General features: G+C 46.4%; 2 protein-coding genes and 1 long non-coding RNA gene across 5 annotated transcripts in view; 2 read left to right on the top strand and 1 right to left on the bottom strand.

Annotated features, from left to right (window-relative positions):
- ABCA12 (ATP binding cassette subfamily A member 12) overlaps positions 1–1,211 on the top strand; it is an 82,339-nt gene extending 81,128 nt beyond the window's left edge. Inside the window, exon 54 of the mRNA XM_027735651.2 lies at positions 447–1,211. Coding sequence (XP_027591452.2) covers positions 447–566 — 120 coding nt within the window. The 3' untranslated portion in view covers positions 567–1,211. The remainder of the gene's footprint in view (positions 1–446) is intronic.
- A 1,358-nt stretch (positions 1,212–2,569) lies between these two features.
- On the bottom strand, positions 2,570–15,543 carry LOC113995515. Of its 2 annotated transcripts, none has more exons than XR_003543427.2 (4): positions 8,866–15,543; positions 6,633–6,893; positions 6,375–6,512; positions 2,570–5,755 (listed from the first exon to the last, which is right to left on the bottom strand). It is a non-coding gene; the product is annotated as an uncharacterized LOC113995515 (long non-coding RNA). The 2 variants fall into 2 exon arrangements; XR_003543426.2 differs by having other exon boundaries at positions 6,367–6,512.
- Positions 15,544–16,253: 710 nt separating this feature from the next.
- BARD1 (BRCA1 associated RING domain 1) overlaps positions 16,254–26,964 on the top strand; it is a 41,706-nt gene continuing 30,995 nt past the window's right edge. For both annotated transcript variants that reach the window (XM_027735679.2, XM_027735680.2), the window contains exons 1-3: positions 16,254–16,411; positions 16,513–16,569; positions 20,158–20,303. In XM_027735679.2, the coding sequence (XP_027591480.2) occupies positions 16,257–16,411; positions 16,513–16,569; positions 20,158–20,303 (358 nt within the window). In that variant the 5' untranslated portion in view covers positions 16,254–16,256. The remainder of the gene's footprint in view (positions 16,412–16,512; positions 16,570–20,157; positions 20,304–26,964) is intronic.

Raw genomic sequence — 26,964 nt, forward strand, 5'->3', positions numbered from 1 at the left:
AGAATACTTAGTGTATGCGTTCGATACTGTTCAAAGGAAGACTGTAGGACCCATCTCTGCACTCTGCAGTTGCGTGTGCACAGATGTCAATTACACACAGACAGATGGGTTTATAAAGCAATGATGGGACTGTTACTGTGTGATCGAAAGGAGCCTCCACACAGGTATTACCTCGCTGGCACTGCTGAAACCTGAGCTGCAGGACAATTAGGCTTCATGCAGGAATGTCTGCCTTTGCATCCCGGGTGTTGATTCAGCAGTACAGGAATGTGCATCCATTTATTTACATTAGCCCATGGAAGACCAACATTTGCAATTCTCAAATCCAGCGTGAAGCACGCTCTCCAGGCTCACAGTCAAATGAACAGCCAATCCTTTTTCATATTCATTCATATTATAAATTATTTATGCTGTCACGGACTGAGTGTTTTCCTTTGAAATTCTAGGTTTTCATCAACTTTGCTAAAGATCAAGAGGATCCTGACGGCGCAGACACGGGTCCTGATGTGACAGTGGACAGCTCTGACACAAGTAGCCAAGCGAGCACCATAAGCTCCATCTATTGAGGGGACCCAACCACACAGGATCATAGAACCTGGGAAAAGACCTGGCAGCCCCTCAGGGTTCTTCCAACCCTGTTTTCTGTGATTCTGGGATGGTGGGGGTGAAACAGTCCCATTTTCTTAAAGTACTTTCTTTTTTTTATGCACTTAATTTGTAACTAGGAACATGGTAGGCATTTGAGTCTCGCACTTGGTTACAAATCAGATTGGTCTTTCCACAGGTTCTTTTCCCCCCAGTTCTTGTTTTGTGATCACTGTAATGCCTGTGAGGACTTAGATGACATCACCCGCTGCTCGTGGCTGTTTGCTTACAGCAGAAATGGCTGTGATGGAGCAGAGGAGCTGTTGGCAGTGCAGGGTGTTTGACCAAAGAGCAGCCCCAGGCTGCAGAGGAAAGCCCACACTCCACTCCTTGCTCAGCAACAGACTTCCAGGGTGACCATGCCAAAGTCCCTCAGGTTTGACAGGTTCCCTGCTGGTGAGAAGGGGCTCGTGGCCTTGCCCTGCCTGCCAGGGGAGCTGTGAGGACACAGGTGTTGTGTACTGAGAGCTGCAAATGCCATTGGTGGGGGCCATCTTTGGTAATGACATAGAGCTTATCTGTATGTGTGGGTTACGTCAGCACAAATACAGTTATTTTAAAAGTTAGTGCTTCCAGTGGTTTTGGTTTGTTCCCGTAGTTTATTCCAGCTCTGTATAACTCCTCAAGTAACTCCTCTGGTGCCAGCAGTTCCTAGCTCTTGGTACCCAGTGGAAGATCATTCCCCCATGAGCCCTTTTCTCCTCTGGGCTGGTGTTCCTCACAGCTGAGGAATGGCACAGGGCAGGTGTGTTGGAATCCTCTGACATGAAGGAGTTTGCTTTCCAAGACTGTGTTTCCCTGAGCACACTAAAGGCAGCGAGCACTTCCCTTGCTCAGAAAACCTCCATCTCCCAGCAGCTCTGCCTCTCTGTGTCCTCTCCAGTGACCTTCCTCCTCAACCCCACGTGGTGGCTGCCCCTATGACTCCAGAGCTGTGTTTTCCCACATAATAAGGCATCATTAGCTTCTGCTTCAAAGGCTCTGCCTGCTGGCTTTCAATGAGTCCTCTGCCTCCCTATGAGCAGCAGCCCCCAGCAGCTGAGTTCAGCACACCAGCACACACATCCTGCTTCCTCCCCCCCAGAATCATTAATAGATAGAGTAGTTGAATATGATTCTTTTATTATATGTATCAGCATAAGGCCTCAAAGACTCGGGTTTGGGTCAGGGCATTGGTGTATGTGGTGCTATTCAGGCACATAATGAACTTAAACTCTGAGCTCAATAAACTTGCTGTTGCTCATGAAAGAGATTGCAGATAAACCCTTACCTTGTGAGACCTGGGGTGGCCCATACAACTTACCTGGGTTCACCCACACAATTCCAGCCAGGTGGTTTCTTTTTCCTTTTTTTTTTTTCCCCCCGAAACTAATTTGAGCCAAAGGAACCTTTGATGAAAGCTGCAGTGGCACATCTTTCTCACTCTGATCGTCAGAGCAGTTTGACTAGTTCAGCTCCTATTGATGCCTTTTGCAGGAATAGGTACTTTCAGTATCAAGGGGTTCAAGATTTTACAGTGGGATACTGATGTTCAGGGTTTAGTTGCTGCAAGGAGGTCATGAATTCTCCTTGGTCTTGGTATAAACTTCTTACTGATAGCAGGAGGAGTTTTATTATGGATTGAAGGTATTGTCAAGCCTTGAATTATGCCTCAACCTGCTGACTGTAATTAAAACTGGGATTCAGCTTCTTTCCAGAATGCATTTGACACCTGCAGTTTATAAGTAACTGAAAAAGCTGCCCAGACATCCATTGTAGCTTCTATTATTATGTCTCCAGCTCTGCAAAGGCTCTTTTTTCTCATTTTCATTGCATATCTTACACAGATCACAGTATAAAATTAAGCTTTTCTCTAATGGAGGGCTTGTGCTCCCTGCAAAGGACTCGGAGCATGAATGCCAATGATTTAAATGCAGCCTTGTAATACCAATCAGAGTATTATTTTATTATGTCGATGGCTTTGCAACTGCCAGTGAAAGATGGATCTTCAGGCTCTGTCCAGATGTACTTTACATGTAATTGAGGGAGACTGATACAAAGCTATTCTTTTGTCCCTTTAGAGCCTACTAATCAAACAAAAAAAAAAAAGGGAAGTGATTCATTGGAATACTTCAGCAAGTTGCAATTTAATTGAGTAAAATAGTTTTGAGGAGGGAAAAAAAAGCAAAAAGCATCCTTTGAATTTCCACCCAATTCTGGCATTAATAGAAACATCTGCTCCATGTGAAATGTGTCAGGGCCGTGATATACACTCCCCGTTTTCACTTGCAGGTAGAAATAAACCATCTGCTGTTGCAATCAAGTCCGTAGGTATTGGTCCAAACAAGCCCGAGTTTACATCCTGGAGGGAATTTAACTGAGGCCCATGGAGAAGCACTTACAACTGTTTGGGGGGTTGAAGCATCTGGCAAGGTGGTTGTATATCACGTCACCAGGGGCTGAATTACCTTTTGTGCCACATTACAAACATCCCTGTTCCCTGCAGAGCCTCAGATTCATCCTGTCCCTTTCAGGTGTGGGACACGCTCCAGCCTCACTTCCAAGGCAAAACACATGCAAGCTGATACTATCCTGCCTCTGCACACCAGCTGCAGGCTTCTCATCACCTCTTGTCTCCCTGAGCAGGGCCCATTGTGGTTCCAGGGGTGGCCAGGAATGCGGAGCCTGGACTAAAAGGCAGCTGCTGAGGATGTGTCTGAGGGGTTGTCAGCAGGCTGTGCACGGCCCGGGAAGGACGGGGTCTCTCCCCTGTCTTTAGCACTCACCGTCATCTTCCCCTGTGGGTGTCACGGCAGGTGCCTTGTCAGTCCTCTCTGGATCCCCTCAGAAATTTTTGCTTTACATAACTCTGCTTTCCAAAAAACCCAAGCAGCCAACGAGCTCTCTCCTCCCTCTGGCCTGGACAGGGAGGTAAGACTGCTGAACACACTGACCCAGCAGCGCTCTGTGCACCACGGCACGGCCCCTCTCCAGGAGCTGCAGTCCGGGGGGAAAACAAGCTTTTCATCTCACTCCTTTGATGCAATTTCACCTCAGCCACTCTCATAACCCTTGTTAGAGGCAGCAGTGCTGGGGCAAGCCCTGCCAGAGCGGTCACACAGCCCCCGTGTGTTAAATGGAACGGGCCTCAACCGACCTTCATTTAGAACTGCTCTGACACGTTACTGACATGAGGTGTAGGCAGTGCAGGTGCTGAACAGGGTCAGGGAGTCAAGGAGGAATTTCAGTACTGGTTGTGTGCATTGTGAGGCTGACTGAAGTCAGTTTTGTAATTGGAACTGTGGACTTGGAGACAACGACTCAAATCTCCATCCTGGCTCTCCCTCATTTACGGCTTTGTGCTGTTGATGAGAGCAGGTGCTTCTACAGCTTGATCCTTGCTTAGCTTTGGTCTCGATGCCAGTGACCACCGAGGGCTGACTTCAAAGGGTCAGAGAGGGCCTGGCAGGGCCGAGGAAAGCTGTCCAGAAGGGCCAATGTTAAGCAAAATACTGTAAATATAAATTCGGGGTCTAATGGGATTTTTTTTGTCCTTTCATGAGAGCTGCAGGAGTGGTTTTGTTACTGGGTCCTTTCAGAAAACATGTTTACAGGTCAAAATAACACATCCAGGTAAACAAAACTCAGTGGCTAGTAAAGCACAGGAGCTGGTGGTGCCCACAGACCTGCTGCCTCTGTGGAGTCACTGCTCGGATCCAGAATTTGCAGAATCCAAGCTCGTAATAGGCTCAGGATGTGCCCCAGCCTGTTGTAGAAGCTTTGACTTCCTTCCACTGCTGCAGCTTCACTGAATCTGCTATGAGACTTTCTAGCTTTTTACAAGCCAAGAAAAATGTATGCCTCTGCACTTAATAGGGGAAGGGTTATTTTGTGAGCTGCTGGAGGAAGAAAAATGGGTTTTGGATGGCAACAGCACATAACATGATTTTACTCTCTTTTTTTTTTCAGACAACAGCTGTGATCTTGCATAGCTATAACAAAGTATCAGCAGCATATTAAAAGAGAGCACAACAGAGAAAAGAAGCAGTGGGGAATGACAAAACAAAAATTGAATTCACTAAGATTATTATTCCATGACAGTATTTAAATAAAAAAAACCCACTCTAATTAATTTAGTTGTTCAGGGAGAGGGTGGAAAGAAGGAAGATGGCACTAAAATAGTAAGAACAGCATTAGTAAGGGGCACAGCCAGCGTGTGCTGTTGGCTCTGTTCGTCCCACCACTTGCATCCATGGTGCTGGTATGAGGCAGGACGATCAGCCTCATGGTGCTGGGGAGCAGCAGAGGGAGTACAGCCAATTTTGGGCCAGACCAGGCTCCTCAAAACATCTGTGGCAGGGGGGAAGCTGCACAAAACCACCCCAAGGGGTATCAGTATTTTGGGACCGGAGCCCGACCCACACCACGTAACAATCCTGCAGCACCTGGCACGTGCCAAAATGGGAGAGTTACAGCGGCCACATGGAGCTCAGGATGGAGGAAACAGATACTTGTGCTTGCAACCCACGGAGCAACGCTTGAAACCAGGCACTGCTCCCCAGTGCTTGGTTCCTGGGCATGCAGCCCCCAGTTCAGTGCTGATTGCTGCTGGAAGACACCGCTGGAAACAGGCCATTGCCAGGGAGAGCACTGGTGAGGGCCCCGTGCTGGGAGGCGAGAGCAGGAAATGGCAGTGCTCCCACAAGCTGGGAGGCTCAAAGCAACAGTCCCACCCTCTACCCCAGCCTCCAGATTAAGCAGCAAGTCTTTCACTAGATCAGCATGTTGGGTGGAAATGAAGTGTCTCTTAGGAAGAGCTCAGGTCTTCACTGACTCCAAAGAAAGAAACAGGAAGGGCATGACAGAATTTATGGTAACACACACGAGATAAAATCCAAGTGAGGACACGGTTATCATCGAGGATCTTGCTTCCCTTAGCAGGTCAGGGTGAGCTCCCAGCCCTCTCCTCTCTGTGTCCCAGCTGCCAGCTGAAGGGGTTTTACCCAGCCCTCTGCTTCAGTGTGTGCTGCTGTTTCACAGTCAGAGACAAATGGAGGAACATCCAGTGTGTGACAGGGAGGACGAAGCGGGATGATCTGCCTCTCCATAACCAGACCCAGCTGGGTTATTCCTGTGCAAGACAGCAACGAATTTAAGTTAAAATTATACCAACCAGATTGAAATGCAATTAAAGGAGTTCCCTTAGGGTTGCACATCCAATTAGTAGAGCATCTTTAATTACACCAGTGCAGACACGTGCCGAGAGGACCACCAGCACGGAGATGAGGCCTGCCTGGTGACCCACATCCATGAGGGCTCCAGAGGAGTTATGCCTGGGTTTCCACCAACATGGGTGACCTGCTCCCCCACTGGGGAAAAGCCCCTGGGCTGGCCCAGCCTGGACTAGGAGCAAGGCAGAGGAGAAATACAGAAACCATTTTCAGCTTTGTAAGAGCAATTGTCTCTAGCAGACAGTTTCTGGAAAGCAATTAATATCCAGGTGCTTCTAAAAGGTAAGAGTTCTTCCCAGTTTTTTGTACGTGAGTTTTCCCTCTTGCAGTGTCTGAACATACCCTGCTCTGAGGAACTGTGGAAGCCAAAGCATCAGAGTTGACTTTGATAAGAAAACTCATTAAAACACTAACAAGGCAAATATTAAGAATTGCCAGAAACACCAGAGCACTTCTAGGTGTCCCTCAACCATCTCCAGGGAGTTTTGTGAGGTAGAAGAACTAAAAATACCTTCCCACCTGTAGCCTTGAGTATAACACCACCTCCAAAGCAGCCAGTGGGTGTGACTCAGGAGTGTGGTCCTCGTTTGGAGCATTAGTCCAAGTCCCTGTCGAAGCCTACAGTCTGGCTGCTCTGAACTATTCCTGTTTAAAATCCTGTCAAAGAGAGAAAATAAAACTGAAGGAGACTCTCCTTTGCCCATTGTAGCAGCAAGCCTGAGGGCTGGTGTGTGTCAATAATCCCTGGGACCCCATTTTAATGCAAAATCATATCACCTTGCACCAGATAGTGCCCTCAGGTCAATACTAACAGGGGGACAGGAGCAGGTGCTCCACACATCTTCACATGCTCCTCCTCAAGTGTTCCTTTAAGCACCCTCAAAAGTTGAGACCGTAGGCTTAGTGGGATTAACAATGATAATCATTCCCATCCATCACTGCAAAGCAGGCTGTGGAGCTGCTGAATCCGTTCTGCTCCAGGAACCCGGGAAATCGACGCCGTACCTGAGCAGCCAGGCAGGGGCAGCTCCAGGCTTGCTGTAAAGAGGAACAGAGCGATTGCTCAGGCTCACTTCCTTATTCATTTTTTTTATGAGCCCTCAGAGCCTCCCTAGGAATTATCAAAGCCTCTCCAAGGAGGGCAGAGCCGCAAAGGGAGCGTTTATTCACGGGCTGGTGCTTCACGCTGCGATAACCCTCTGTGTGAACATACTGGAGTGGCTGTACGGGTCTCCTCCCTCACGTGGGCAGTGAGGCCTCTCCTTTAACCTGCTTTCTGCACCTTCAGCATTTGACCACCCTCATTACAGACTCATAAGTGGCTTTTTTCCCCTATAATCAGCTCTTTGCCATGCATCGGTGGATGGCAGCAAAGGCAAAGCTTGTATGTTCGTTACAAACTCCCCTGATGCTCTGTCTGAGGGAGCCTCCTGCTCCCCAGGGTTGCATTACAAACTGGGATGTGTGGAATCGAGCAGGATTAGGGAATACCATGACATTTAAGCAATGGGGACCTTCACTGGGAGGATTTGGGCTGAAAACCAGGGAGGGTCCAAGACTGTACAACCTCCAAAGGTCCTTAATGTGCCAGAGCTGGGCCCCCAGATACCTGCAGGGACAGAGATGTTCGAGAAGGCTCAGCTGTGGCCAGCTGGAGGAAGAATGGGATGGTTTGCTCCATGCCTGCTGCCCTGCCTTTCCTGACAATGGAAGCAGCAGAGCCAAGGCATGCAGTTTCACATCGAGTTCATATTGCAACCATTCCAGAAATCCCATGTGCCAGAATGACATAATTCTGCCACCACACAGAAAAATGTAATTATTGGGTGTCAGTGGGGCTTCAGACCTAACTTGTGAGAGCAAAAAACCTTCACAGCTCCCTTGGAGAGTCTAGATGTTACAGGGGTTATTTTTCCCCTGTGAATATCCTACAGGGGTGATTTCAAGGCTTGAAACCAGCTCACACATGACACTAATACAGTGTCCCTCTGAACAATATAGCACCCCCTCTCCTGCCAAGGTAAATGGGAGAGGCTAAGTTTCCTTATTACTCATCAGCCTGATAAATCAAAGCTGCTGTGCTGTACTTCCCTCCCACCCCCTCTGGCGTTTCTGAGCTCTGGCTCAAGCAGAAATCACAAGGTGAGCTCGCTTGGGCTATGTAAGGGAGCACACCAGCCCAGGTGGTTATACAAGTTCTTGAAATCACCTTAGGAAATGGGAAGCTGTTTTTCCATCCATCCAGGCTGTGACATTCCTCTGAATGTGTGCTCAGCACGCATCTGATGAAAACAGGAGGGTCTGTGCCACTGGGCTTTGCCATCCCCATGGGCCTGTTTGCAGAGTGGGGCAGGAAAAAGGAGCCTGTTGGGCTTGGGCAGCTCAGGGCTGGGTGGTCCCTGCAGCAGGATGGGGCAGCGTGGGTGCAGGGCTGGGGCAGTGCACTGGCTCTGGGAGGGGAGTTGTTGGTATCACAAAGCATCCCACTCTTCCCTCGGAGGGATTATAGGCAAATCAGAGGACAAACACAGGGGTTGGTGCTTACACCATGGTACGTTGGAGTGACAGAGCCTGATAACTTGGAGGGGAGGCAGCCACCAGTTCCAGCACCCTTCCCTGCAGAGGCTGGAGCAGCCAGCTCTGCCCCTGGCCAAAGGGAAACCACCCCGTGGCTGTCAGGTCAGAATGGTGTTTCTTTGGCAGTTTATAGCAATCCTGTTTGTGGATTAAAACACAGCCGTCAAGGCAGCTCGTCCGGGATTTACGACATGGCCTCAAAATGCAGAAGAAAAGGAAAGCTGAACTCTCCTTTGATGTTTGCAAGTGTAACCTGCAGACCTGAGCTGAACACACTGTAAATAAGGATCATTAATCATCAGCTAAGCGGCACACGGTTGCTGTTATTTATTATAACAACATAAATCACCCGGAGCTGCTATCATGTTAATTTGGATTTAGTATGGATTAGTATGGAAAGGAGAGTATCCTTACCTATTTACAAAATACATACCTTTATTTTATACATACTTTAACAAGTGTTAATCCCACTTGTAAACACATATAGATGTGCCGTGGTTTTTGTTCCTTAAGTTTCCTCCAGTTAGTAAGCAAGTCAGGAAAACGCTCTGGGAGCTCTGCACGTGAGAGATTTCCAAAGGTTCAGGTCAAGCTGCAGCCCAGAAAAATCTGTCTTGTGATGACACAGTGAGTTGGCACCGAGGGGAGAAGTAAGACCAGGAGCTCTGGGATATGTTTCAGAGGCTCTGCAACGCCCCCAGCCCTTCCTCCAGCCCCTCTGCAGGGCCCTTCCCAGAAACTGCCCTGCATCCATGTATCACTGCAGTAACCTCACAGACTTCCTTACTTCTTTTATTTGCAGCTCAGCTCTGGCTTTCACTTTTAAGAAGCATGAGGCATGGGTTTTGTGGGATGCTGGAGCCCTCTGCTCCTGCCTTTGGAAGGAAGGCTTAGCAGGGAAGGAGCATTTTAATTTATATTAAGGGAGCATTAACCACACTTTTCATATTCTCCAGGAATGCCAGCTGTACTCCTTGCTGATGTATTAATTTGAGTTTGTTGGAGCTAAAAGGTGGGGCTGACATCCTCATGCACCACAGCAAGACCAGTGGAGGCACCAGTATGACCATACCAGGTGTTTTGGGTGTGGAGCTCATGTCAGAGCTGGAAATGTGGCCCCATCCCTCTCCACAGATCATTTCTAAGTGTGGTGACAACAGAACTTCACCCCACAGGGATCCTCATCTCGGTGCTGAGGCACAGCAGCTGTCTCTGCCCTTGAGCACTCAGGTGTAGTTAGGGGGTCCATTCTACCCCCCAAAAGGACTTGAATTCTTTAAAATTAGGCAGGTTTGCTGTTAAGAAGTCACAGCAAATTTCTCCCCGCAGTCCTGGGAATCTGTTTTATCCTGATGAAGCTGGAGGTGCTGAGCCTTGACTCAGGATGCAGAGATCCCTGATCAACCCCATGGAGGTCACCAGTGCTGCTTTAGCTGGAGATTTGTCCTGATTAAGAAAGAGACCTTGATATCTGGGAAACAGAGATCAGAACAATCAGGGTTTTGCATTTTTAAAATGTAACTGCAAGGGAAACAAAAAGAATGTTATTTTTTGGGCCGGCCCAAAGATTTCCCACAGGCTTGAAGCTGCAGTGTTACATTTAACAACAGGCTCATAAGTCCCAGGTAAAGAACAAAAGCAATGATGCACCTGCATCCTGACTCCACTGGGTCCAAAAGTGCAAGTAATTGCCTTTAATTGGCTCTGTTGTTTTTAACCTGTTTTGTGTGTGCCAGATGAACAGACATCAAACCAGGGAGAATTTCTCTAAGTGTTGAGCCAGAGCTGAGGTTTGCATAAATTAAAATTGGGTTAATTATAATAACTCTAGTACAATAGGGATAGTATAATAAGACTAATTAGAGTGGGGCTAATATGAGGGTTCAAGCCACAGCAGCCACTGTACAAAACACTCACCCAGGTTCTTCAGAGGTTTCCCTGGACTTGTATCCCACTCGACTCAGGGGCAATCCAACATCTAAAAGCCTCTGCAGAGCTCTGACTGCGTTTTCCTGAGCATCCACGCTCGCCTCGCACCGACCATATGTCTGTCTCTGTCTGCTAGCAGATTGCACCAAATATTTTCCTTTTCTACCGTGGCTGAGCAAACAAACACCATCTGCGGGGCTCGTCGAGGGAAATCCCGTCCCCTCTGTGCCTGCGGGGAGGCAGCCGCGCGTGTCCGTGGGGCTGACGCTTCTGCACCCGGACCCTGGGACAGGAACCTCTCCCTGCTCCTCAGCTCTGCCCATCCGCCGAGCTGAGCTGGGACCTGACAGTTGGCATACATTTTAATTCAGGTTTTATTACAGGAAGGCTGAGCCCTGTCAGAGCAGACTGCCTAGCGATGACCCAGGCTTGTGGGGCTGCCTTGGGGCAGTGGGAGGTGGAAGAGGGTGAGAAGGCTTTTTTTTGGTTGGCTCTGCCTTGGATGTATCCATGCTGCGGGGGGCTTTGGGCATTTTCCAGCCATGCTCAAATCAGGCCATGCTCAAATCAGGCCCAGGCCTGATTTTTGGTCTGCCTTGGCATGCTTAGGATGAGAGGTCTGGGAGGGCAGCTGATGGGGGATGGAAATTATTCCTTGTTCAAGCGTTTATTCCTTTGGTAGGTAAATCTCCTGGGTGGCACTGCTTGATATGGAGGGTCTGTGCCATCCATCCATGCAGCCCAGCACTGGTGCAGGGAAGCACCAGCAGCTGCTGAAGCAAAGGTGTGAACGTGGTCCCCCAGCTGGGCACAGGTTTTTTTCCTGCTTTGCTGTTCTCTGTTATTTGCCTTTCTGCAGGAAACCCCTTTTCTGGTAAAATCAGAAGGGTAGTCTCAATTTTGTAAAATCCTCTGCAGTTTTGACCCATGTGGCCATTCTCAGAGGTCCCCAGCAGGTGCAGGTGTAAATTACCTGTCACCTCAGCTGCTTTTCCGCTCGCGCTTCTGCAGCGCTGGGTCCAGAGCTTGTGCTCTGACCAAATCTTTTGTACAAGTGCCCTTTGGATTTAGCAATTCGCACGGTGAAAGCAGAACCAATGAACCACAGGCTTCTCTGCCGCTGCTTTTAATTAAAAATGCCATGTCTAACACCAGCAGATGTTCCTGCTACTGAGGCTCAACGAATAATTTAATGCTATGTAATGCAATGCTGACTGCGCTGCTTAGTCTGAAAGTGTAACAGACTTTTTTATTATTATTATTATTATTTCCTTTTGGGGATCAAATCCCTCAATATTTGAAATCCTACAACTTGCTAGTCTAATGGCTCTAGCCAATTACTGCACCAAATGGTCTCAGCAGTGCCGTGTCTTTCAAGTCAGTGCTGCAGCCCATGATGCCTCTGCCACCACGGTGAGCTCTCAGGGCCTCGGATGCACAGCAAAATTGGCCTCAGAGGGGCGGCACTAGTAGCAAACTAAGCCTGTTAAAGGCTTTGATTCAGACATTTGGGGAAAGAGGGAATTCAAAGCATGAGGCTGTTCCTCTTCCCATTTTTTTTCCAGTCTTCTGATGAAGCGGATCCATTCTGTCACTTGCGGCGGCCGCTCAGCATGTGAGAGCTGAGCACCCTTTCCTGGTGGGGTAGTCCCAGGATGTGCTCTGCATTCAGGTGGATGGGAGGAGAGAGACCCCCTCCTCCCAGGTGCTTTGGCTCTTTTAATGCCCAGGAAAACGGCTGACTTGTGAGACTCGATGGAACCGCCTCCTTCTGCTCTCACCCCTTCCCATTACATGATGAATCATGCAATAATTGTATATTTGTTGAAAAACAGCTGGAGAACTTCGCTAAATGAATAAAATATCAGGTACCGGTGTATTTACATAAAAAGGTCTTTACCAGATGGGCAGCACTTTGAAATGAAGCACGAGGTAGACGAGGATGTTTTACCTTCCCCGTCAGCCGCCGAGCCCAGCCCATCCTTCAGCGCGGGTTTTGCTGTGAAGCTCCGCATTGTTTGAAAACCACATTAACAGTTTAGCACGGCGGAGATGATCGTTGCCTCAGCAGGGCACGGAGCTGATTCATGCACGTACCCAACGCCGCTGTCTCACTATATCACACCACTGCCGAAACCGCTTTACTGGCTTTCTGTCATGCAACAAATTTATTTTAAAGTGTGTGGGCCTTATACTGCCTGGAATGGCTTTAGTTGTACTTTAAATACTGCATAAACCAAATTTAGAGATGTATTTCTTGCTTCCCTCTGTTCCCTGCATCATTTTTTTCGCTCCTGACTGTCCAATTGGTAGCAGTAATTCACTGCAGAGGAAGACGTTTCTTAGATTTCTGAGAGTGCCAACTCCTTAACCTTTATGAAATTAAGGAGAATGAATCACTCGTGACTTTTACATCTTTCTCGAACACAAGTATTTGTTAGCTTCAGGCTGCCCAGGGCAGTGCTTTGGCTCAGTTTAACTTAGTTGTAAATGTTTGTAAATTCCCACATAATGTCTCAGCACAATAGAGACTGTGCGTGCACACGTGGATTTATTGGGAGAGACACTAAACATATTTCAGCCGGAGGGAAGGAAGATGAGGCACTTATCTGGTTTACTGTCCTGTACAGTATATATTGGCATCTCATATTTTGTGAACATAAATGCCAGGTTGACTCAAGAGATCTATGGATCAAGTGTTGTTTGTAACCTGCTCTGAATGCTTCAAATTGCATTAAAGTTTCATCTCGGCAGCGAGGCCTTTTGCCATCTTTCAGTATCACCAGTGCCCTAGGAGATGCTGGGAGCTGGGATTTTGGACCACAGGATGAGCACACAACAGCCAAGTAAGAGGGAGTAGTAGGATGTAAAGGTTGCATCTGGTAACTGTTTATTTTTAAGGGAAAAATTACTCATTTAGCTTATTTTGTGAGTTTATCCTGGTTTTGTCAATATGAGGGAGCAGGTTCCTGTCCCAGTTTCATCCTCTGCAGCCCAAGGAAAGGAGTGAGGGTGCCCTGTCCAGCTGTGCCCCTTGCTGTCAACCCTCTCCTGCATCCTGGTGTTTTGGTGCATGCACATAGGGTGGGAAGAGGCACCAGGAATGTGCCACTCCCCCACCTTGCAGGGCTTGGGGACAAGCTCCCCTTTGGGCAGAGCAGGCCCAGGGCATGTCTGCCTGCCCCTTTCCCTCCTCCAGGAGAGTCAAGGATGGTGCTGTGCTCTGTAGCAGCTCACTGCAGTCAGATCCTGCCAGAAACAGATCTGGGAGCATCTGGCAGCTACAAGTGTCTATCACAAGGTGTGATTTTCCTTTGGTTTTGTTGTACTTCCACGCTCGCCTCGGCGGCTGTTGTTCCTTTCCGCAGATCCGCTTCCCTCGGCGGCAGAGATCCCGCCGGTCCGCACGGCCGGGGATGACGGGCCGTCAGCAAGGGGGACACTGCGCCGTGCTATTAACGCAGCGGGGGGTTCCCTGAGCACCAGAAAACAACAGGCTATTACAGAGACACAGCCGCACTTTTCACAGCTGGATCCAAGCGCACTGATGCAGCTCCCGTGCTGTCGATGCCAACAAACAGCCCTCCTCTCCGTGCCAGGGAAACGAGACGTGTGAGGATGGGGATGCCTGCATCCATCCCTCTCCGGCTCGGATTCTGCAAGGACAGCATCACTGCAAGGGACAGGCTGTTGTTTAGGACTCTCCACGGTTTCTCTTCTCATGGATAACGACTGGGAGTTATCATGGATGCAGAGAAAGCCGAGACAGTGTTTTCTGGGGTCAAGCAGGTTAGGAGATACGATGACATTGCTAATAAAGGCTGAACATGCCATCATTCAAATCAGCGTGACGGTGCTTCACCCTGTCAAGTGTCAGCTTGCCCCAGATGACAAATGGTCTCAGATCAATGGAGCTGTGAGATTTCACAATTCTGCATCCTGCGTAGTGCTCATCTCCTTGCACCTCTGGCTAATATTTGTAACAAAGATTTACCCTTCTCTAAATAAAGCAAAAAAATTAATAAAAATCCCAGTTCAAACCATTCCCAGTGTTCAGGAGCCACAGAGGGAACAAACTACCAAAGCAGAGGAGTGTGACACCCGAAAACTGGAGAACCTCCTTCTTGGAAGACATTAATAGTTTATTAAGAAATACTTTCAGCCCTGATTTAACACTCATTTAAGTAGAAGTCCTTCTCTCTAGATAAGGTAAATCTGGGACGCTGCTCTGACGGCTGTTTTCTACGACTGTCACCAACCAAATTCTGTGGCTCCACACCACCACATCCTTTTATGATGAAGTTCCCTCAAAGAATAACTTGCTCGCTTTAATCATGTTTTCTCTGAGATTTATAGCTTGATGCTTATTCACTGACGGAGCTTCTCCACGTGAAATGTCAGTAAGCCCGTTATAAATCGCTCCTGGCATTCCTGCTCTATCTTTTACTTGGCCAGGAGTATTCCTACCTGAAAGTGATAAATTCCTGCTATAACTGCTTTATGTGCTCCAGTAATTACGCTGTAGAGGGATGGCAGGGGCTGTGTGTGTGGAGGTACCGCCTAAAAAACAGAAACCTGTAAAAAGTGGGAGATTGGGCTGAACCCTGAGGTGCTGCAGGAAACACAGGCTGAGGGAAAAACCACTCCGGCAACCCGAAACAACAGTGACTGGTGAGTTACTTCTGTTAGACTGAAGCAGGGGAATGGGCAGAAGAGAGGGAAGAAAATGAATTTTTTAAATTCAAGGCGGAAAGGTGTCGGCACAGGGGGAGGCGCCCTGCCTGGTCTGGGTGCCAGGCATGAGGGGTGGATGCCCTCAGCCCCAGCATGCTGTGTCCACCCACCTGTCTAAGGCCTCCTTTGGGTAGGGGATATTTATAGTGTGTTAGATGTGTTATAGATACACAAACACTGGAAAGACATAGGGTATTTGATTGATTTGGGTGCTTTGTGGTATCTAGGTGGGCCAAGATCAACGGCATGAGGTTCAATAGGATTCAGTCCAATAGTTTGGCCACAACAACCCCCCGCAGTGCTACAGGCTGGGGGAAGGGGGACTGCAAAGCAGCCCAAAGGCAAAGGATCTGGAGGTGCTCGTCAACAGCAGCCAAATATAAGCCAGTGTATGCCCAGGTGGTCAAGAAAGCCAATGGCATCTGGCCTGTAGCGTGGCCAGCAGGGCCAGGGCAGTGACTGTCGCCCTGTGCTGAGCACTGTCGAGGCCACACCTCGAGTGCTGTGTTCAGTTCTGAGCCTCTCCCTTCAGGAAGGACATAGAGGGGCTGGAGCGTGTCCAGAGAAGGGCAATGGAGCTGGGGAAGGGTCTGGAGCACATGTCCTGTGAAGAGCAGCTGAGGGAGCTGGGGGGGCTCAGCCTGGAGAAAAGAAGGCTCAGGGGGGACCTTCTCGCTCTCAGCCGGGGGGAGTTCGGGCTCTGCTCCCAGGGAACAAGGGACAGAACAAGGGGAAATGGACTGGAGCTGTTCAGGCCGCAGAGGTTCAGCCTGGACATCAGGAAGCATTTCTTCACAGAAAAGGAGATTAGACATTGGAATGGCCTGCCCAGGCAAGTGGTGGACTCACCATCCCTGGAGGTATTTAAGGTATGCCACGGTCTTGTTGCCATGGTGGTGTCGGGTCACAGGCTGGACTCATATGATCTCAGAGGTCTTTTCCAAGCTAACTGACCGGCACTCCGTGACCGGATCCCGGGTTTCCCCCACCCCGCCCTTTCCCTCCCCTCAGGGCGGCCCCGCCCCGCTCGCGGAGCGCGGGAAGCGCCGGGGGCGGTGAGCGCGCGCGTGGCTGCCGCGCCTGCGCGGTGGCGGCGGGCGGGGAATTTAGAGCGGCGGCGGGAAGCGCGGCGGGAAGGGAAGGGTTGGGAGCAGGAGAGCGATGAGGGAGGCGCTGCGCGGCCGCTCGGGCAACCAGCCGGCCCCGGACGGCCACCTCCGCACTGTTGACCCCCCCATGGCGTCGCCCGGGCAGCCCTGGTCCCGCACCCGCGCCGCGCTGGGGCGGCTGGAGAGGGCGCTGAGCTGCTCCCGCTGGTAATGGGCGACCCCCTTTCCCTTCTCCTCCTTCCCCCGCGGTTCTTGCCGTGAGGCCGCGCGTGCTAAAAGTGCCGTGTTTCTCCCTCCTGTGCCCACAGCGCCGGCGTCCTGCGGCAGCCCGTGTCCCTGGGGCAGTGCGAGCACGTCTTCTGCCTGTAAGTAGCGGGGCCCGCCCCGCCGTGCTGTGGGCACGGGGTGGGGAGGTGGCACCGGCGGGGCTTCCTGGCCCTTTCGGGGGGCTGAGGGGGAGAGGAAGGCAGGAGCTGCCGTCCCCCTGTGGGTCCCCTGCCAGAGTGTTGGTTTAGGCTTCAGGATGCTGGCCTGGTGTGAAGGGAGCCCTCAGTCTGATGGAGGGGGTTGTCCACCTGTAGCGGGATTAGAACTGCAAAACAACCTCCAGTTCTCATAATCTCTTAACTTCTTCCTCTTCCTCTCCTCATAACAAACAAAAAAGGAGCAGCCTGGAAAGATGCTCCCTGTTTCCAAGGGGGTTTTGCTCTGCCGGAGGGAGTGAGTGCTGCTTGTCCTTGCCCTGGCCTCCTGCTGTGCTGTGGCATCGCCCCTTCAGATCTCCGCTGTAGCTCCTCCTGTATTCCTGCCCGTCCAAACACGTTAGGATAGCGGGATTACCTCTGCTTACAGTTTGTTAAATAATCCGAGTGCTTGAAAAAAACAACGGAGTTATGTTGGAAACATTCTGGTACAAAGCACTTCTGAGGAGGTGGTGGTCACTTGGCCTGTTTTAGGACAGCTCACTGCATCGTCAGTACAGGCAGAGTCTGAAATGTTTGTGCCCCAGAATCTCATTTGGTGGTGGAACCTTTTGGCTGCCCTGTATGTCACTGCTCTTCACAGCATGCAAATGCAGACACGGGGAGTTAAAAGGTCAATGGTATATCTTGAACAGTTTCTCTGCACAGCAGAGGTGTGAGAAGCCTGATAAAATGTGTTTGTTACAGTGGAGAGGATAAATACCTTCTAACCTCTGCTTGTAACCCAGTCTAGATATTCAGCTTTGCCTCTTGACAGTGTAATCACTATGTCGGTAAAAGCAGAGGAAAACCCTTCCTCCCTGATGGATGTGTATCCACTCCCTGTATTCAGCTGCACCTTTCTCATTGGAGCTTACAGTGCTGAAGGCCTGAAGGGTGAAGTGCAAGTAAAATATTTTCTTGCTTTTTAAGGAATAACTGATTATAGGACAGATGCCCTCAGTGTCTCCTCCCCCAGTATGGATGTATTAAAAGATGCACAATGATTTATTTCTCTCCAGACATGTGTGCTCTTTCCCAGCTGTGGCCATTAATTGTTGTAGAAGATTCTTGAAGAGGGACTTTTTACAAGGGCGTGTAGTGACAGGACAAGGGGCAATGGCTTCAAATTGGCAAAAAGTAGATATTAGGAATTCTTCCCTGTGATGGTGGTAAGGTCCAGACACAGGTTGCCCAGAGGAGGTGTGGCTGCCCCACCCCTGGAAGTGTTCAAGGCCATGGCAAGGGTGTGGAACCAACTGGTCTTTAAGGTCCCTTCCAACCCAAGCCATTCTGTGATTCTGCTGTCTGGAGGAATTTTTTTCTTATTTGTTTCCTTTATATGACCTACCTACAGATTACTTGGTAAAATAACCCCCAGAAGCTTGTACAGGTTACTTATAAGCATGATTGTGTGGCTTAATAAATGTAATTGTTTAGTTGTTGGTTGTCTAAGGCTTTGTGGTTTCATTTTGGAAGATCAGAAGACAATGCAGTTTGTATTGGTGAGGCTGGAAAGAATAGCTAAGAGGAGTCTTAAGCACTCATTAGCAGCTATTTCTTGCTCCAGATGAAGGAGTCCATTTGCTGTTATCTGAGTTATTGTTATACATAATCTTTTCTCTTTTGTATGCCTGACCTTTTTAGCAGCAATTTGATATGTCCTTTGATGACCGAGTCTTGGATAGCTGCTATTTTTTTAAATAAACCTAAGGAAATTTAGATTAATTTGTTTAGAAGCAAATTATGTAGGGCACGGGTCCACTCTGCAGTATTTTGACATGAAGTGATTCTGATCCACTGCCGAAGACAAACATTTATTAATACACCTGGGAAGGAGCGGGGTGGATGGCCAGAGCTGGCTGCTGATAGATGAGGTGAAATATGTGAAACTAATGAACTGCAGTAATCAGGTCACACATAATAGAACTGGTTCTCCCTCAGCAGGGTTTTATTATGGACGGGGATATTTATTAAGATCAGTTTCTGCAGTTTAGTCTGCGTAGCTCTTACCAGGTTAGCCTCAGTCATTATCCACTAACTATAAAGCCCCAACAGCTAGAATTACTTAAGCAATGTTGTAGTATAAAAGTCATTCTGCATTTCCTTTGCTGTGCCTTTTACAGGCATGGGAAACCTGAGGCCGACTTCCCCAGAGAATGAGACATGGTTGGTCCTTCCCTTTGCTCCAAGTGGTTTGTCAGTGTCATCTGGAATATGTCAGAGCCAGGAACTGTATTTCAGTCTCCCAATCACAGCAATGTCTCAGCCACGGGGTCCTTTTCCTACTCAGAGCACAAAACACACCTGGCAGCAATTTTTGCATACCAAATTTCCTCCCTTGGGATTAGCTGAACACCTGATTCATGTGTGGTGTTTGAGGGAGAGATGCTGGTGCAGAGAACAGATCTGAAAATACCTTTCTCCTTAAAGGAAGTGGCAGTAGCTATAATTTTGATATGTTTTGGTTAACTGATATGCTACTAGCTTTGGGGTGTATGAATGTTTAGAGTCAAGATGTATAGGTTCTGATCTTCTTTTTCTTGATATTACTGCCTTGATATTGCTTGCTGTCTGTTCCTCGGAGTGTTTAACACGATCTGCTCACATTTACTTGTATGCCTTTGGCTAGAATTGTGTGTGCTACGTAGGGGTGAGTAAGGGAGGCTTTGAAAATTAATTCAGACTTGGGTATTTGAAACCATGAGCTGTATTTAATAGGATAGATTGTAGATGAGAAGTAACAATGGCCCTCGAATGTTGCAGTTCAGATGGGAAAGCAAAAGGGCTTCTCACTGGCCTAATCAAAAGAATAGAAGATTTTAGGCTGATATGGGGAGAGTGGTACTGCTGAGGACGTACAGGTGTTAAATGACCATTACCAAGTAAATGTTTCCCCACCCACCCCACCTTGATCATCTGACATAAGTGCTCTGAAAGAGAGAGCAGTGATAGAATACTCTGAACACCTGCAGATCCTCATGGGACTTCATACAGAAAAGTGTTCAGACAGGTGAATCTTCACAATATCAAGAAAATTTTAAGTGGGGAAAAAGCAGAAATGATAGTTTACTGTGGGTTGGTTTTCTGGCACTTGTTTAAAAATGGAAGACTGCAGAATAGCAGGTGTGAAAGGACGTGTGGTTTTAACTGTTCAAGCCTAATTGTTACCTGGAGGCAGACAGCAGTGGAGATTTAGCATTTCTTGAAAATTTGGGTCAGCTTCTGATTGGGGAAGTCACAAGACACCACATTTTTCATGACAGTGTCCTGACAAGGCTCTGGACTTGGCTTGCTTAATTATGTTCGGCTTGTCACTTGCCAAGATAAATATGTGCTGTCCTGCATTTGTGACTCCCTGGTGGGGTTTACAACAGTGGTCTGTCAGGGCTAAAATAAGAGCTTCTCGCTGAGTGCTTGCCTGTGGGGCGGTTGATAGCGAGTACAGTTCATAACTTGTGCTGGAAAATGGACTTTTCATTTGCCTTTCAGATCCTGCGTGGGCGACTGTGTTGGCACGGAGTGCCCCGTGTGCCACGTGCCAGCCTGGCTGCAGGATGCCCAGATCAACCGGCAGCTGGACTCCATGATCCAGCTGTGCAGCAAACTGCGGGAGCTGCTGGGCACGGACAGCCCCGGTAAGGGTCACCCGGCACGGCCGCAGGGTCCCGGCCGCTCCCTCTCATCTCCCAGGCTGTGTGGGGAACGAGCAGTGCAGCCCTGCTTAACATTCCAAAGGGCTCTTCCAAATCATGTTTGGAAAATTTGATTTGAAGAGAACTGTCTGTATGGATTGCTCATTCTTTGAATCTGTTTTACGAAGAAATCCGCATGAGCGGGTTAGTCCATAATTCATTAGAACCTGTCTTCCAGAATTAGATGGAAGTGGGAGAGATTGCCAAGTCACGTGGCACAAACCAGGGGCCCCAGTTGTCACATCCTGTGCTCTTAGGTGAGCCCCAGTGTGTAATGTTCTGCACTGTATGAGGGGGCCCTGTTAAAGAATCGATGCATGTGTTCTCTCGCCCCTCGTGTTCCTGTGCACTGAGGCGTGTGTGCTGTCCCGGTAATTTTCAGTTTAGGGTTTTTGCACATGGCAAAAATTATGCACGTTCCTTGCCTAAAAGGGGAAGGAAGCAAGTCTTAACTCATTTATTTTCTGGTCCCTAACAATCTGCTGCAGTGGAGTTTTGTCACTGCTGACTGTGCTGGAAGATTGCAGAGAATGTACTCTGGGAATTCATCTTTATCAAATTTTAGGCTGTTTGTGAAAGGAGTTAAAAATGAAGTGAAATAAGCGTAGGTGAATGTATGTCTCTTTTGCAAGCTCAGAAGGAGCATTTATGTAATATCAAGTTTTAGAAAACATTTATTTAGCTGTCAGATATAGAAAAGGTATTTCTTCCTTCATTGTTGCTTCCTGATATGTTTGTCTAAATTAAAGATTCTTTTTTTATGTCTAATCCCATCAGCACCTTCATTCATTTATGGAGTAGCTCTTTATTGACATCAGAATGCATTTAAGTGAGGAGGCTGGAAGCCTATGTCCAACTATAAAGGAATACATTTTGTATAAATATAAAATCCTATGGTGATTAAATATTCTGGAGCACAGAAAACATAGATGATGGCTTAAACAGGATTTCAGGGAAATATTTTAAGTGATGAAGGCTTTGAAAAACACACTTGGAAGAGAATCTCTGAGAGGAGCTATTTGTGATGCTGTAAATAAAGCATTTAAAATACAACATGGTATTATTGGTAGTATTGATACTGTTTAGATGCTTTGGAGGACTCTTACAGATGGATTAACTCTTAGAAGTGGTATGATGTTTAACTGTACTAGGAATTGAGCAATACATTTAGTCCCATAGTTCTTAAAAAATAAAGTCTGCATGGTGTGGCTAAACAGCAGAACGAAATGAGGTTCTTTTTATCATCCCTTGTTCTGACTTCAGACATGAAATTGAAGTTTACAAGGGCGTTATATTTGGAGCTAAAGTTAGGAGCTGGTGTGGGAGAGGACTTTCTACCACTTGTAATCTTTGCAGTGTGCTAAGGATTAGTACAGTGGCCCTTTGGATGTTTCATACCAAGGTTAAGAGAAAAACCTCGGGAGTTGGTGATAGTTCACTGTCAGGAATGGCTTGGATGCATCAGTAAATGAGCACACCTCTGAGAACAACCAATTCTGTGCTGTAAAAAAACCCCCCATATTGTTGAAAATCACAGGATGTTGTAGCTTCAGAGGTTTTGAGAGCAAATCCTTTGGGATGTGTTGTCCCTCATCTTGGGCAAATCCGTCACCTCCCATAGATATATGCCTTGAACTTAATGTCTCCAAAGTGAAATATGTTTGAGTTTGGAGAATCGGGGCCTCTCCTGTTGGGGACTTGCTTTCATGCTCTTACAGCACTGTACTTCTGTCAACAATATTTTCTTCTCTCTTTTTTTTTTTTGTTAGAAGGTCAGAAATTGTACTTTTATGTTCCAGTAAAGGAAATAGACCGAAAAATCAATCTTTCAGTGGAGGAAAGGAAGAGAAGCAGTTGAAACAAAGAATATTTCCATGTATTTGTTTTATGTCTCTTCTGCGTATTTGCTTTATATGCCTTGTTTTGTTGTGGCTCATATCAAAGCTTCTCTTTGAGAACCTTGTTGACACTGAAATTTCTAATGCAAGTGCATCCTGCTACCCTTTTTTTAGTCTGTGACAGAGCTAGTGAATGCAGCAAGTTGTGTGTTTTTCTTTAAAAAACCCCAGAACTGCTGTGACTGAAAAGGATAGGGTTAAGCTCACATATTGAATGTTTCAAGTACAAAAATCCCTGTACCCTGAGGTTCCACAGTAGATATGAGAGGGATCTCACTTTGTATTCCGTTGGGATAAGAATAGCTTTTGCCAAGCAGCATGTGCATTGTAAGAAGCAGCAGCAAGTAATTCAGGAAAGGCTGCACAAAACAGCTAATATTTCCCTTCTAAATTAAAGGGAAACACAACAAATGACACTGCTGGGACAACTGAAGGAAGATTGACAAATGACAAAGCTGAAACTGGATAGAAAATGCAAATTAGGGGTAGAAAATTCAAACTATAGGTAGCAAATGCTGAGTCTTAAAATTAATTCACTTGTTAGAGATGTTATATTCTTAGTCTATGGTGAGGTGAGGAGAGCTGTCTGACCTTCTCACTGCCCTGTGTTGTACCTTTACAAGGGCAATGGGGAGCTGGGTGGCAGGCAGGCTTCACAGGTGGCACCTCAGAATCTTCAGCTCTGATCTTGCAGCACCCAGGGCATTGTGAGAACTGGCTCTGGGGGGATGATGGGCTTTGTGGGGGAGAAACAACAGGAACTTGTTGAATCATGGGCATAGTGTATATAATACACTAGAGAGGAAGGAAGCTGATTTACAGTGATGGTTTTGAAAGTGAATTCCTAAATACTTCAGCAGATTTTTTGGTGTGATGCTCTATAAAATGAAGAGATTGTTGTTGATTTTCAGAAGGATTGTTTATAGATGATTTTACCTTATTCTGTGTAACATAATGTGCTTCACTCTAACACAGTCAAACTAAGCCTTCCTCCCCTCTTCTCAGACAGAGCTGGACCTTGCAGGTGCTGGTCAAAGCTTCCTAAGCTCATGCTGCTGATGATGGACAGTGGGAGAGATCAACTTCTTATCAGCCTTTATAGTATCATGACTTAGTTTTGCGTTTGCTGATGTGGAGGGAAAGATGTTGAACTTCTGTTGTAACAGATTACATTGCATTTCATGTGTGCTGTGACATTTTTCATAATAGCTAAAGATGAGGTTTTGAATAGTTGGAATTTCTCCCTTTCCCCACCCTGTGTTGAATACTTAGCTTGCAAAATAATCATTCTTCAGTGAAGGCACTAATGTTGCACAGATGGTACCAAAGCTCTTCCCTTTGATTTTTAATAAGGGACTAGTTTGTCAAAGAGATTTCTCAACTTCTGTTCTGAAACCCGTAATAGAGAATAATTTGAAAGGCACACAATGTGCATCATTATATTCCTTTGATGCAGATTAATGATAGCTAAACCACATTTTCTAATTGCTCCTTTTTTCTCCCCTGCTCTAGCCTGTTATTGCAGTGCAGCAGAACTTGGAGATGGAGCTCTAGTTGCAAGGCACTGCCTATCTCCTCATATCTTTTTCTACTCTCAACTCTTTTAACATTCAAGAAATTCAACTCTATTAAATGTCAGCTTTAAGAAACGTGTGCTTATTATGGGCAAATAAGTCTAATTTAGAAAGAATTCAGTTAATGTATTGTGTGTATGAATGTTACGTTTAATAGGTAATGGAGAGTAAATTTACTGCACTTATTAAAGGCTGATTCTAATACTGTTATTGTGCATGCTCTTTACAGTATTGCAGATGCTTAAAATCTGGGATTAGTAAGGCATGCTCTACTGATTTACCTTGTCTCAGTGCATCTCTAAAAAATGTTGGGAGGACACTTATGTATTAAAAAGATAATTAAATCTAAATCATATATAGTAATTTTTTTTCATTCCTGTTGAGATGCAAGCTCTGGCTTCCAGCTTGGAGACAGCAAAGAATTCATTGGGATCGATTTTTCTGTGAGCAATTTTCTCTGAAGGTAGTTTAACTGAATGCACTTAGCTGCTACATAATGCCCTCTTAATATAAATTAACATTTACATATTAAACCATAAGAACTTCCTTTCATCATCTTAGCACTGTGCCTCTTCTCTCTGTCTCCCTCTCACAGCTCTGGGTCCATCAAAAGATTCAATTTTCAGGGAGGATAGATTGGTCATTTGACCAAATTACTTCTGCTCCCTCTGTTGTCCTCTTTGGAAACGGAGGAAAGGGTAGCAGAGTCTAAGAATTACCATTTTCTGCAGATGCTACTGTTCAGGTAAAGTTGACGTTAGCTACAGAGTATTCCAGAGGATGGAAGAATGGCTGGGAGATAGCACACGGCCTGGCAGAAGGGCAGCTTCTCCCCCAGCAGGCTGTGGAGGTGCCCTGGCTGTGCTGGGATGGATCTCTCTGGCAGCAGGCGTGGTCGTCTCATCGTGTTCTCAGGTGCCCCCCTGTTCTAAAACATGCAGTGTGCTCTTTTGCACCTGAAGTAGTTGCATGTGAGGAAAAGTAATTCTGGGAGATTATCTGGTGTATTGTTATATTTTCAGCAGGTTTTTAATAACCTGACTAACAAGGCCCTGCTGAGCAGCCAGTAACGAACAGATTGGTTTGGGAACCCTCGTGGTGGATTGTTCCCAGGCTTTCTTGCTGCCAGAAGTGGTATGTCCAGAGCTTCCAGAGTAAATTCTTCACCATGTTATGCTGCTTTAGATCTTATTTCTGAAGGGCAGTGCCTTTGATTGAATTTGTCACTTGGACTTTAAAGCCTCGCTGTGCTATACACATCAGAAAGAATTCTGGCCATCACAAAATTGTTGCACAAATTACTTCTGCAAGCTGATTTTATTCTGTCTCTTTACTTGGGGAAGACTGATGGTTCTAGCAAGGTAAATATTTTACAAGGAAATCTGCTAGTTGTGTAAACAGTGAAGGCACGACAAGTAAATAGTTACTTGTGTTTTATATTTTGCATCTGTTTGCAATCAAGCTCTTCCTTTTTTTAGATGTTATTGTCAGAACAAGATTGGATACGATCTCAGAGACAGCTAGTTCTGAGATTTCAGTCTCAGTTTCAGTCCCTTTCTTCCTGTTTGCACCAACTCCAACCCCTGCAGAAAACCAAATAGCTGCAGTTCTGTACTTGATGATTGTCTTTAGATACCTAAATGATTGATTAGCTAGCCTCAAGCTGTATTCCTAAAGACTTTTGGTCTGATGGCTTACATGTTCCTCTGGCTAAATCTAATATGTAACATATTTTAATTCAAGGAGTAAGTAGGGTAATTGAAATCAAGACTGAGGAAACATTTAACTTTGAAATATTACTTTAAAAGAAAACTGCAAATGCCTGTTTTAGTGTTCAATTACTAGCAATGCAGTTCTCTTTTAAGTGAAATTTCAAACATACATTTTCAGGGCTAAGGGATTGGGACTAGTTTGTTTGCTGTCTGTGAGTTTATCACAGCTTACTGTGGAAAATGGGCTATAGTTACTAACACCAAAAATAAGAGAAGGTGTGGAGAAAATAAATTACCCATTGAAAGTTAATGCACCAAGTGAAAGTGATAGATTGTTGCAGTGAGTGTCTGTCACTTTTAATAATTGAGGCTTTGTATAGTTTATTTCAAGAACATTTAATCCCCCACGATAATCTTGGTCTTAGTTCTGTTTCAAAAAAAAATAGAAATAACTTTCCTCACTAGGCAAAGTTCATGTTGGTTTTTTGTTTGATTTGCTGTAAATCACCACGACTTTTGTGCATCATAGTCCCCGAGGTTTGAGGCAACAGGAAGAATGCCTTGTGCATTTACTTTGAAGGACTTGTCCAAGTAGCCTAAAATAACTTGGGTTTCCATGAAGAAATTGGTAAAAAATATGTTCTAGTTTTTTTGCATCAAAATAAGTTGTCTAATTAAATTAGTGTCTAACTTAGAGGTCACTTTGTGCTCCTTAATTTATTCTTAAGCCATTGAGAACAGTATTTATAGTCCTTGTCCTCAACTGTTATTTGCTGGGAGTACAGGATATTCCTCTGTCATCTTGGTTATTGATTTGTAATGTGCTGTACAGTGTGATTTATAAAATTGCTCCACTGCATATTTTTAGAGAAATGTTTGAGGTCATCAAAATGTTTAGCTTCCTTGAAGTTACTTACTACCAAGGGATAAAGGATCAAATGACAGGACACAATTACTTACAGATTTTCTTTGTATTCCTCTGATTCACCTGCTATATCTGTGGAATCAGTCAATGTTTCTCAGGAATGTTCAACACTTTTCTAAGGATATTATTTTTGCTTGCCTAGAGCTATTCTTCTTTTTCATCTTCAGATGAACCATATTATCTTTTTAGAAAATTGCCTCTGTGCTCTTTTGTGTATGCACATGCTATTTTGTTAAACCTATTTCCAAGGAAAACTCAGGGAGAGAACTGACTTCTGTCCTTTTCTGAGATGATCAGAAATCCTCTGTGCATGTGCTGAAGGAATTTCTCTACCAGGATGCTCACTTGCCCAGTGGGTCACTTGAGCTGCACTAGGATCCCTGAACTCCAGAGTGGCAGGTGACCTTGCCAGGGGTTTTAAAGCATTACCAGTGTCTTCTTAAAAGAAATGAAGGCACTCTTAGATGGTGTTTAGTAACACTTCAGCAGTTATTG

This window comes from Pipra filicauda, unplaced genomic scaffold (genome assembly GCF_003945595.2).
Source record: "Pipra filicauda isolate LSUMZ 115617 unplaced genomic scaffold, ASM394559v2 scaffold21_size4447388_pilon, whole genome shotgun sequence".
Classification (NCBI taxonomy): Eukaryota; Metazoa; Chordata; class Aves; order Passeriformes; family Pipridae; genus Pipra; species Pipra filicauda.